At 65.1% G+C, this 12258-nt stretch overlaps 1 protein-coding gene across 1 annotated transcript; it reads right to left on the reverse strand.

Annotated features, from left to right (window-relative positions):
- Nucleotides 1-3084: 3084 nt before the first annotated feature.
- Nucleotides 3085-9013, reverse strand: ABHD4 (abhydrolase domain containing 4, N-acyl phospholipase B). The gene is made up of 7 exons (XM_038369774.2): nucleotides 8921-9013; nucleotides 7688-7776; nucleotides 6687-7062; nucleotides 5188-5342; nucleotides 4918-5029; nucleotides 4223-4409; nucleotides 3085-3960 (listed from the first exon to the last, which is right to left on the reverse strand). Exons 1-7 carry the CDS (start codon nucleotides 8941-8943, stop codon nucleotides 3871-3873), a joined length of 1032 nt encoding a protein of 343 aa, XP_038225702.1. The 5' UTR covers nucleotides 8944-9013; the 3' UTR covers nucleotides 3085-3870.
- Nucleotides 9014-12258: the final 3245 nt, after the last annotated feature.

The following is a 12258-nucleotide window of genomic DNA, read 5'->3' on the forward strand; positions in this document are numbered from 1 at the left end:
CACCGCTCCCGACAATCCCCTACGGGACCCCCTAATGCTCCCCACAGCCCAGGGCAGCCCAGAGCCAGACAAGGAGGCAACCCACTGGTCTGGGATGCAGTTGCCGAAAAGGCGAATATCATTCAGGGGTTGGAACAATGTAAGTCCCGGGAGCCGATGGTCCAGCCCTAGTCAGCTTGGAGGAGGCCCCGGCTGAATACTGCACCAAAACCAGGCCCCAGAGGAGACCAACCCAAACGATCAAAGGTTTAGAAAACCCAACCTCGGAGGAGAGGTTAAAAGAACTGGGCCCTCGTCGGTCGAAAAGAAGACAGAGGGGCTCAGATATGGGAAGGGCTGTTCTAGAGAGGCTGCGGGTCAATTGTTCTCCAGATCCGCTGGCGGTAGGACAAGATGTGATGGGCTTAGTCAGCCACAAGGGAGCTACAGAGGGTGGGGGCTCCAGCAAGGAAAGAGGGGCCGGGGCTCCAGCAATTATTGTCCAGTCAGAACTGATGCAGCGAGCCCAGAAGGGCCGGGGCTCCAAACTGCCTGGCCCTGGCACACATCGCCCTGGAGAGAGAGGGAGGGTAGAAATTAGGAAGCAACCCTACCGAATACTCAGGGGAGCGAAGCTCCGGAACTGGCTCCCAAGGGAGGTCGTGGGAGTGCCAGTCCCGGGAGGTTTTTAAGAACAGGGGGACGAACATGCATGAGGGCTGGTCTCGGGTTACTTGGTCCTGCCACAGCCCCGAAGGGAAGGGCACAGGAGGGCAGCAGACGCTAAGGAATGAGACCAGATCTCGGCGGCAGAAGGATGGATGCCCCAGATAGCGACCTGCCCTGCAGACCAGGCATTGGAGTCAGCGCCCCCAGCTGAGCCCCACATACCCCGCTCCCTGTAGCACAGCACCCCCTAGCGCCGCACTGGGGCATTAGGGTCAGCTCTGATAGCCTGGGGAGAGCGCCCCTTTCTGAGCCCCCTGCCCCGCTCCCTGTAGTGCAGCACCCCCTAGCACTGCACTGGGGCATTAGGGTCAGCTCTGACAGCCTGGGGACAGACCCCCTTTCTGAGCCCCCACTCCCTGTAGCATAGCGCCCCCAGCCCCGCAATGGGGCCAGCAGTGACAGCCAGGGGAGAGCACCCCCCACCCTGCTCCCTGCAGCCCAGTGCCCCCTAGGGCCCCCCTCCCATGAACCGTCCACCCTGGAGGCCCCTGGCCTCACCCCACACCCAGCCGCAGTCTGTGAACTGGATCATTTGGGGGTCTCTTTATTGCACTTTGGCCTCTTCTCCCAACACGGACCCGGGTAAGACGCCCGCTCTCAGCCCACAGCGGCTCCCGTCCCCTTCGGGGCTACCCGGCAGCCTCCTGCCCTGGAGAGGGCTCTCCCTGCGCAGCTCCAGCAGCACCCAGGCGAGGAGGAGCCGGGAGGCGGGGGGCTCCGACCCAGCCTGCGCCGGCTCCCGCCGGAGGCCCTGCTGGACGATGGAGGAGAGCAGCAGGGGGTCAGAGCTGGGAGGCCTCCGCAGACCCCTTCTGCCCTGGCTGCTGCTTCTGCCCAAGGAGGGCCCCGAGAGGAGCGCGCCCAGCTGGCCAGGGACCTTCAGCAGGGGGCGCCGCGCAGCGGGGTCAGGCTGAAAGAAAGAGGAGCAAATACTTGGGGCACATGAGAGGGGCAGGACCGCGGAGCCGAGGCACGTCCCAGGAACGGTGGGTGGGTTTGGTTATTTCTGAGCAAGCCGAGGGGTAGAAGGGTCCGGGCCGGTGCCTGGAGAGAAACCGCCCGCCTCGCTCCATGACCAGGTCGCAGGAGCAAGATTTTTTAAACTAATTGTTTTTTCACCTCAAAAGGAAAGTATGCACCAAATTCAACGTGCAATTTCGGGGGGGGGGGGGCGGGGAGGGGGAGGAGAAACCAGACGAAGAGAATCCAGACATTTTGTTCCGATGCGTTTCAGCCTTTCAGCCTTCCGCAAGCTTGGCCAAGGAAACAAATTTTAAAAAAGGCAAAAGGCACCTGAAACGGCCAAATCAGAACAAGACACCGGGGGGGGGGGGGGGACACAATTATTTCAAGTCAAAACCTTTCTGCCCACTCTAACTTCAAGTGGGGTTTTCGATGCAGCAACAACCAAATGGAAAATGTCTGGTTTTGGCTCCATGGAGCCAGTTCCCTGCCAGCCACCCCGGGATTGTTCAGTTCTGCCCCCAAAGCCAAGCCCCTTATTTATACAGCTCTGCCTGGGGGCCTTTTTGGCAACCTCATTCCCCACCCGGCCCAGATCTCATGCCGGCCACTAGCTTTCCGTGCCACTGGGACCTGATCCCCGGCTGGCATCAGCCTGGCACTGCCTCCTGGGAGTCCCCATGGCTGCAGCACCGTTCACCTGCTGGAGGACCCTCATCAAGACAGCCCTTGGAGATGGGCCCCCCATCTCCGCTCCCCTACTGAGTTGTGGGGGAGCACAGTGAATCACGGCCCTGGCCCAGCGGCTGGGAGACGCCCTCGGCTCTGACTCACAGCACATTTGCTCCTCGGGGAGCGGCTCAGCGGAGCCTGGCCCCCCACTGCTGTCTCCGGTGCCCGGGGACCAGCCCCCATCCTCTCATACTTCGACTTCTTCCCAGCGGAGACCAGGCTCCCCATGCTGGCTGCTCCTCAAGGCAGTTGGGCCACTGCCCCGAGAGGTCCTCGCTCCCAGAGGGCACCACTGTGACAGCGAGGGGCGACCTCACAAGGGGGTGCCATGGGGCTGCTGAGTGCAGGGACTGGCTGTGACAGAAGGGTCTTAAAGGGGAGGAACTGGAAGAAGAGACAAAGTCCCACTGCAGCTGCCTCTGGGGGGGGGGGGGGTGCAGGGCTGTTTAAACAGGGGCCCTTTGTCTGGCGCACCTTAGCACTCTGTTGGGATCAGCAGGAGCCAGGCCCCTCCTGAGCCCCCCGCCCTGCTCCTTGTGGCACCCCCCAGCACCAGGCTGGGGCACTGGCATCAGAGCTGAGCGAGGGGAGACTGCCCCCCAGGGCACTGCACTGAGGGGAGACCACCCCCTGCTGAGCCCCCACCCTGCAGCACGGCACCCCCCAGCACCCCATGCAAAGTTTTCCAGTGTTGCTTTGTTTATTAAGATAGAAAATGGGTACAAAGGGCGGGTGGCATACAAGGCACCGTGGCAAAGCGCCCGGGGCAGCCCGCAGGAGCCGAGGGGTTGGGAACATGGCACCGTTGGACAGACGCTCCCGGGCCCAGCCAGCCCCAGTGTGGGAAGATCCCTTGTGCTCCAGTATCGCGTCCCCTCCCCACCCAACCGGGCCCAGGGCAGAGCTGGGGCACGGGCAGCCGGCAGCGCTGTTCAGTCCAGCACAGCCTGGGGCCTCACACCCCCTAGCAGCTGCCAGCCAGGTGCATTCAGAACCGTGGGGCGCCCCAGAAGTGGCTGCAGCAGCCTAAGGCACATCAGGAGGGTCACAGAGCAGAGGGAGATTCAGGCGGCTGGGGGTGGGGAGCCCCATGAAAAGGTCCCCCTGACTATTTCCCCAGAGAGCCGGTCCCCGGCCCTGAGGCCAGATCACATCTAGCACCCCTAGAGGGGAAAGCCCCCCGTTCCCCAGTCCCCTGCCCCCCCTGGTCTCCCCGCACATTCTGGGGCTAGATGGACATCTCAAAGAGTGGCCCTCCCCTGCCACAGGGGAAGGGTACAGCCCGAGAGAGTGAGAAGCAAAGGGAAAGGGGGGAATGAATCCCGCAATCAGCACAATCTTGATGCCTCCCCCCCTTCCCGGTGCCCCGAGACTTCAGTGGCAGTGAAGGAGCCAAAGTGGCTGGGGGCTCTGGGAGCCACAGGGGGCCGTACCCCCGCGATGGAGTGGGGTCAGACCCTCCGTCCGTCAGTCCACGGAGTCGCAGATCTCCTGCACGGCCGCGTTGAAGGCGCCAGGCTGGTCGGCATAGACATGGTGGGAGGCGCCGGCGATGGCCTGGGGAGGGAGATAGGTGGGGGTCAGGAGCATGTCTGCCCCCCCACTTTCTGCACCCCGCCGTATTTCCCCAATCCCCCCATTCCCCTTAGGGTACATCTACACTGCAAACCTGCCCCCCCGCCGCTGCAACTGCCCAGGCCTCCCCACCCCTCTAGGCCTGGCTCCCCCAACTGCCCCCTCCCCAAGTCCCTGCCCCCCATACGAGGGGCTGCACAGACCCACCCCACCAGCCCCAGCCCCCGCCCCCTCTCCCTCGTACCAGGTACCGGACGTAGCTGTCGGGCCGCAGCTCCCGCACCCGGCGCCCGGTGCTGGTGTCGATCCAGGACTCGGCGCCGTAGATCAGGGTGATGGGCAGCTCCCGCGGGAGCAGATGGATCCTCTCCAGCATGGGGCGGCGCGCCCAGCCCAGCGCCCGTGTCATGGCCTTGAACGCCGTCTCGCCGCTGGGGCGCAGGGGAAGGGGTGAGCCCTGCCCGGACGCCTGGGTCCCTCGCCCTGCCCACGCCTCCCTCCCAATACCCCACCCCCACACGCCTGGGTCCCTCGCCCTGCCCGCGCCTCCCTCCCAATACCCCACCCCCACACGCCTGGGTCCCTCGCCCTGCCCGCGCCTCCCTCCGGACACCTGGGTCCCTCGCCATGCCCACGCCTCCCTCACAAACCACCCTTCACCACAATCACCCCCTGGGTCCCCATTCCCCCTCTCTAGGGGTGCTATCCTGGATGCCTGGGTCCCATTCCCCATCCCTGCATCTGTTAGGACTGCAGGGCCCCTAGGGATGCTGTCCCGGACACCTGGGTCCCATTCCTCCTCCTAGTCTCTTCTCCCTGGCGCTGGGGCCTGTGGGTGAATTCCCCGCACTGGTATCCTGGATCCCATTCCCTCCCTGAGGCCTGGGAGCACGGTGGTGATCCCAAGGGGTTGGGGTTCCCGGGCGCCCCGCCCCTCACCTGGGCGTCTGGGCGTTGCAGTGGTAGATGTACTCCGGGATAGTGTCGTCATCAAAGAACTCCGCAAATTTCTGCTTGAAGTCAGGACGAAAGCGCTGGACGAGGCCAGGACCTGGACAGAGGGATGTGGAGACAGACACCCCATTACAGATCTGCCCCGGAGATTCACTTTCCTGCCCCCCCAGTCCCACCCCTTACCCCTAGTTACCACTCAAAATAACACATCCCCCAGCCCCATTCCTCCCCTTCCACAGCCCCCTGGTGACTCACCCCAGGGCCCGGCGACTCTCAGCACAGCCAGGGGGTTGGAGCGCCCCAGGACAGCGGCCATGGCCTTGACCCAGGTTGGGGGAGGCTGGATCTGGCTGGGGTCGGTGGGGCGCACAGGGAAGCCCCAGGGGTCCACCAGGATGAGGTGCTTCACCCTGTGCCATGTCGGGGGAGGGCAAGCAGCAGAAAAGGTGAGAGAAGGACGCACGGACACCCCCACAAGGCGACTCACAGCGCCACCCCAAGATCCCCCCACCCCACAGACAGAGACAGCCCCAGACTCAACCCACACCCCACAGACACCAACCCACCTTGGGGAGATGGGACCTGAACAGCAACACCCTGCCCCCCAGGGGGAACCTTAACTCTGCCCCCCACCTCTGTCCTCTGAGCCCCTGGGCACGGGGGAGTCTCACCCCTCTGGGGCACCCAGGCTGAGCCCCAGCGGGACCCTGGCAGGGATGGAGGGGGGTGGACGGGGGAGCAAAGGGCTGAACGGGGACAAGGCAGAAGGGGTAGAGGAGAGACGGGGGTAGGTGGTGAGGCGGGCCGGGGAAGGCAGCGGGCTGGGGGGTCCCTCACCTCTTGGGGTACATCAGGCTGTAGGATCGGGGGCAGACAGGTAAGGAGGGCTGGGGGTCCCCTCACCTCTCAGGGTACATCAGGCTGTAGGATCAGGGGGCAGGCCGGTATGAGGGGCTGGGGGCCCCTCACCTCTCGGGGTACGCCAGGCTGTAGAATCAGGGGGCACGGTGGTATGGGGGGGCTGGGATCCCTCACCTCTCAGGATACGCCAGCCTTTAGGATCGGGGGCAGGGTGGTATGGGGGTCCCTCCCCGCTCAGGATATGCCAGGCTGTAGGATCGGGGGGCAGGGCGGTATGGGGGGCTGGGGTCCCTCACCTCTCAGGCTACGTTAGGCTGTAGGATAGGGGTGCAGGACTGTATGGGGGCAGGGGTCCCTCACCTCTCGGGGTACGCCAGGCTGTAGGAGCAGGGGGCAGGGCGGTTAGCGGTCCCCGGGGGGTCCCTCACCTCTTGGGGTATGCCAGGCTGTACAATTGGGGGGCATGGCAGTTAGGGGTCCCGGGGGGGCCCTCACCTCTCAGGGTACACCAGGCTGTAGGATCGGTGGGCAGGGCAGTATGGGGGGTGGGGGGCCCTCCCCTCTCGGGGTACGCCAGGCTGTAGGATCGGGGGGCAGGGTGGTATGGGGGGGATGGGGGTCCTTCCCCTCTTGGGGTATGCCAGGCTGTAGGATCGGGGGCAGGGCGGTATGGGGGGGATGGGGGTCCTTCCCTTCTCGGGGTACACCAGGCTGTAGGATCGGGGGGCAGGGCGGTTAGCGGTCCCGGGGGTCCCTCACCTCTCGGGGTACGCCAGGCTGTAGGATCAGGGGGCAGGGCGGTTAGCGGTCCCCGGGGGGTCCCTCACCTCTCGGGGTATGCCAGGCTGTAGGATCGGGGACAGGGCGGTTAGCGGTCCCGGGGGGTCCCTCACCTCTCGGGGTACGCCAGGCTGTAGGAGGCCGCCAGGAAGCCGCCCAGGCTGTGGCCCAGCAGGATCATGGCGCCGATGCCCATCTGCTGGCGCCAGCCCTCGATGGAGCGCACGAACTCGGCCTCGGCGCCCGGGGCGTCGCGGGGGAAGGCAGGCCGGGAGCTGCGCCCGAAGCCCAGCAGGTCGAAGGCGTGAAGGGGCCGCCGGGCCCCGAGCTGGTCCAGGTTGAGCACCCACAGCCCCACGCCGCCCCCAAAGCCGTGCACCAGCACCAGGGGGGTGCGCCCCCCGCCCTGCTCCGGGCACAGTGAGACGGTCCAGACGCGCGCCCAGCCCGGCAGGGTCACGTACCGCCCCACGAACCGGCTTTGCAGGCCTGCATGGGGAGGGGGAGTCAGGGGGGCCCTGAGCCAGCCCCCCATAGGGGGTGTCCCTGTGTCCAGCCTGGCCGCCAGGCCCTGACCCACAGCCCAGCCCCCCCATAGGAGGCGTATCCCCCTGCCCAGACCCCAGCCCGGAGACCAGGCTCTGAGCCAGCCCCCCACGTCCCAGTCCCCCATAGTTGGTGTATCCCCCTGCCCGGCCTCCAGGCCCTGATCCAGCCCCTCACACACCTCTACTTGGCCCCTGGGTCCCCCAGTGCCCCCCATGAGGGATACACTCCCTAGACTCCGACCCAAGCCCCTGGATCAGGTAGCTCACCTATGGGGGTACTAAACCCCCTGGGTCTCCCAGACCCCCCATAAGGGGTGCTGGGCCCCCTTCCCTGATGCACTCCACCCAGCTCCCCCAACTGTGACCATGGGAGGCTCTGACCCAGCCCCCATAGGGGGATTATCCCATGGACTCCTTACTCAGCTGCTGATGTTTGCCCCCAGCCACCCCCCATAGGAAATACACTCCCAAGCCCTACCCAGCCCCCTGCCCCCATGGATCACAGGAGCGAGGTCCCCCATGAAGGATACACCACAGGCTGCATCCCCGCCGATTTCAGCACTCACACTGCAGGATCCGGGCCTCCACGTTCTTCAGGTGGGACATGGACGTGGGGCGCCAGGCAGGGAGCCAGCCGCTGAGCCAGCCCTGGGGCCTGAGCCAGGGGGCGGACAGACAGCCCCACAGACAGACAGCGTGGTGGGCCGGAGGGCAGACAGAACAGAGGAGCAATGGGGGAGGGGGAACACATTAATGGCCCATTGGGGTCTGGCTCCAAATGAGGGCATCAACTGACCCCCCCCCCACATAGAGGGACCCATGTATCTTCCCCACCCCCCCAGGCTGGGGGAGCACCTCACCGTCCTGGGGGGCAGAGGCCCCCCATCACCCACTTTGCTTCTCTCACAGGGTCCCCAGCTGCCCCTCCCAGGGTCCCACTGCCCCTTGGCGTGTCCCCGCGGCCCATCACCCAGGGGCTTTTCAGGGGTCACTGCCCCATGGCTAGGGGCAAGGAACTCTGGGGCAGGGATAGTGCTGAATCACTCTCCAGGGGAGCAGGTGCTGGCTGCCTCTCCCAGAGGGGGGGGGACACACATCCAGGGGACCCCCCCACAGAGGGGCACAGGGACACCAGGATTCAGCAGTTTGCCCCCGCCCCAAACAACCTGACAGAAAGTTTCAACCCTCTTTCCCTCCTTCCTGCCCCAGATAACCTCCTCCTGCTGCCCCCCTGTGGACCCACCTCCCAACAGCCCCCTCCCTCTTCACTCCATATAACCCCCCAAGAGTCCCCTACCCCAATGACTTCTCCTCCCTCCCTTTCTCCCCAAATAATTCCCTTCTTCCTACCCCCCACCAGCCCCCTCCCTCAAGGATCACTCCCCTCTCTCCCCCATCGCCAAACAATCCCCTGCCCTCCAATAACCACCTCCATTCTTTCCCCTAATCCCCCACCTGCTCTCCTGCGCCTCAATAACCCCCTCCCTCTGCCCCCAAGAGCCCGCCGTCCTTTCCCTCCTCTGCCCAGTCCCACAATAGCCCCCCCTGCCCCGCATCACCTCCTCTCCTGCCTTTGCCAGACCCCTCTCCTCCCTAACAATGCTTCGTCCCCGGCCATGGAGCTGTCCCCACGTCCAGCTCCCCACCGCTGTGCATGCCATGGGGGGCTTCCCCCCACAAACACACAGCACAGAGCTGCGAAGTCCTACTGGTGCTTAGGGGCCACGGGAACAGGGCCCCCTCCCCGCAAAGGTACCCCTGCTACCCCCCATAAACGAGGGGGGAGAGCGCAGACTCACGGGTCCTCCAGATCCTCCTCCATATCCGGCACCCAGCTGAGCTCATCGCAAGAGCAGCTGATGGGGGGGGCGGGGCGGACGGGGAGTCGGGGGGCGGGGTTAGCGAGTCGGGGGCGTGGCTTCGGCGTGGTGAATGGAGCAGGCGAGGGGCGAGATCCGGCTTCTGTCGGCGGGGAGGGGGCGGGGCCGAGGCCGAGCCCCCGCGGCGGGCCCTGATCCTGGGGCGGGGCTATGTCGAATGGGCCGAGGACCCTGGTCACTCTTGGGGTGCAGGCGGCAGTAGGGGGGGCTTGGCTCTAGGGGGTGTGCCTGGACACAGCGCTGGGGTGATCGGACTACAGTGATCTACCCTGGGGCCGAAGGGGGCTATGGAGGGCAGAAGGGGGGCTCGGAAAGGGGAGGGTTTAGCGGGGGGCACGCGGGTTACAAAGGGGGGCTCGGAAGGGGGATGGTTTAGCGGGGGACACGCGGGTTACAATGGGGGGCTCGGAAGGGGGATGGTTTGGGGGGGACACGGGTTACAATGGGGGGCTGGGAAGGGGGACGGTTTAGCGGGGGGCAAGCGGGTTACAATGGGGGGCTCGGAAGGGGGATGGTTTAGCGGGGTCACGCGGGTTAGAATGGGGGGCTGGGAAGGGGGATGGTTTAGTGGGGGGCACGCGGGTTAGAATGGGGGGCTGGGAAGGGGGATGGTTTAGTGGGGGGCACGCGGGTTAGAATGGGGGGCTGGGAAGGGGGATGGTTTAGCGGGGGGCACGCGGGTTACAATGCGGGGCTCAGAAGGGGGATGGTTTAGCGGGGGGCACGCGGGTTACAATAGGGGGCTCGGAAGGGGGATGGATTAGCGGGGGGCACGCGGCTTACAATGAGGGGCTGGGAAGGGGGATGGTTTAGTGGGGGGCACGCGGGTTAGAATGGGGGGCTAGGAAGGGGGATGGTTTGGGAGGGGCACGCGGGTTAGAATGGGGGGCTGGGAAGGGGGATTGTTTAGCGGGGGGCACGCGGGTTAGAATGGAGGGCTCAGAAGGGGGATGGTTTAGCGGGGTCACGTGGGTTACAATGGGGGGCTCGGAAAGGGGATGGATTAGCGGGGGGTACGTGGGTTAGAATGGGGGGCTCGGAAAGGGGATGGATTAGCGGGGGTCACGCGGGTTACAATGGGGGCTCGGAAGGGGGATGGTTTAGCGGGGGTACGCGGGTTACAATGGGGGGCTCGGAAAGGGGATGGATTAGCGGGGGGCATGCGGGTTAGAATGGGGGGCTGGGAAGGGGGATGGTTTAGCGGGGGGCACGCGCGTTACAATGGGGGCTCGGAAGGGGGATGGTTTTTGGGGGTCACGCGGGTTAGAATGGGGGGCTGGGAAGGGGGATGGTTTAGCGGGGGTTACGCGGGTTACAATGGGCGCTCGGAAGGGGGATGCTTTAGCGGGGGGCACGCAGGTTTGAATGGGGGGCTCGGAAGGGGGATGGTATAGCGGGGGGCACGCGGGTTAGAATGGGTGGCTGGGAAGGGGGATGGCTTAGCGGGGGCACGCTGGTTACAATGGGGGGCTCGGAAGGGGGACGGTTTAGCAGGGGGCTCGCGGGTTACAGTGGGGGCTGGGAAGGGGGACGGTTTAGCTGGGGTCACGCGGGTTAGAATGGGGGGCTCGGAAGGGGGTGGTTTAGCAGGGGGCTCGCGGGTTACAATGGGGGCTGGAAAGGGGGAAGGTTTAGCGGGGGGCACGCGGGTTACAATGGGGGCTCGGAAGGGGGATGGTTTAGCGGGGTCACGTGGGTTACAATGGGGGGCTCGGAAGGGGGATGGTGTAGCGGGAGGCACGCGGGTTAGAATGGGGTCTCGGAAGGGGGATGGTTTAGCGGGGTCACATGCGTTACAATGGGGGACTCGGAAAGGGGATGGATTTGCGGGGGGTACGCGGGGTAGAATGGGGGGCTCAGAAGGGGGATGGTTTAGCGGAGTCACGCTGGTTACAATGGGGGCTTGGAAGGGGGATGGTTTAGCGGGGGGCACGCGGGTTAGAATGGGGGGCTCGGAAGGGGGATGGCTTAGCGGGGGCACGCGGGTTAGAATGGGGGGCTCGGAAGGGGGTGGTTTAGCAGGGGGCTCGCGGGTTACAATGGGGGCTGGGAAGGGGGACGGTTTAGCGGGGGGCACGCGGGTTAGAATGGGGGGCTCGGAAGGGGGATGGTTCAGCGGGGTCACGCGGGTTACAATGGGGGCTCGGAAGGAGCATGGTTTAGAGGGGGTCACGCGGGTTACAATTCGGGGATCGGACGGGGGATGGTTTAACAGGGGTCACGCGGGTTAGAATGGGGGGCTCGGAAAGGGGATGGATTAGCGGGGGGCACGTGGGTTACAATGGGGGCTCGGAAGGGGGATGGTTTAGCGGAGTCACGCGGGTTACAATGGGGGCTCGGAAGGGGGATGGTTTAGCGGGGGCAAGCGGGTTACCATGGGGGCTGGGAAGCGGGACGGTTTAGCTGAGGGCACGCAGGTTTGAATGGGGGGCTCGGAAGGGGGATGGTTTAGCGGGGGGCACGAGGGTTAGAATGGGGGGCTCGGAAGGGGGATGGTTCAGTGGAGTCACGCGGGTTACAATGGGGGCTCGGAAGGGGGATGGTTTAGCGGGGGGCACGTGGGTTAGAATATGGGGCTGGGAAGGGGGATGCTTTAGCGGGGGTTACGCAGGTTAGAATGGGGGGCTCAGAAGGGGGATGGTTTAGCGGGGGGCACGCAGGTTTGAATGGGGGACTCGGAAGGGGGATGGTTTAGCGGGGATACGAGGGTTAGAATGGGGGGCTCGGAAGGGGGATGGTTTAGCAGGGGTACGAGGGTTAGAATGGGGGGCTCGGAAGGGGGATGGTTTAGCAGGGGGCATGCGGGTTAGAATGGGGCCCTCGGAAAGGGGATGGATTAGCGGGGGGCATGCGGGTTACAATGGGGGCTCGGAAGGGGGATGGTTTAGCGGGGGCAAGCGGGTTACAATGGGGGCTCGGAAGGGGGATGATTTAGCGGGGGGCACGCGGGTTAGAATGGGGGGCTTGGAAGGGGGTTGGTATAGCGGGGGGCACGCGTGTTCGAATGGGTGGCTGGGAAGGGGAATGGCTTAGCGGGGGCACGCGGGTTACAATGGGGGGCTCGGAAGGGGGATGGTTTACCGGGGGGCACGCGGGTTACAATGGGGGGCTCGGAAGGGGGTGGTTTAGCAGGGGGCTCGCAGGTTACAATGGGGGCTGGGAAGGGGGACGGATTAGCGGGGGGCACGCGGTTTAGAATGGGGCGCTGGGAAGGGGGACGGTTTAGCGGGGTCACGCGGGTTAGAATGGGGGGCTGG

Source organism: Dermochelys coriacea, chromosome 13 (genome assembly GCF_009764565.3).
Source record: "Dermochelys coriacea isolate rDerCor1 chromosome 13, rDerCor1.pri.v4, whole genome shotgun sequence".
Classification (NCBI taxonomy): Eukaryota; Metazoa; Chordata; order Testudines; family Dermochelyidae; genus Dermochelys; species Dermochelys coriacea.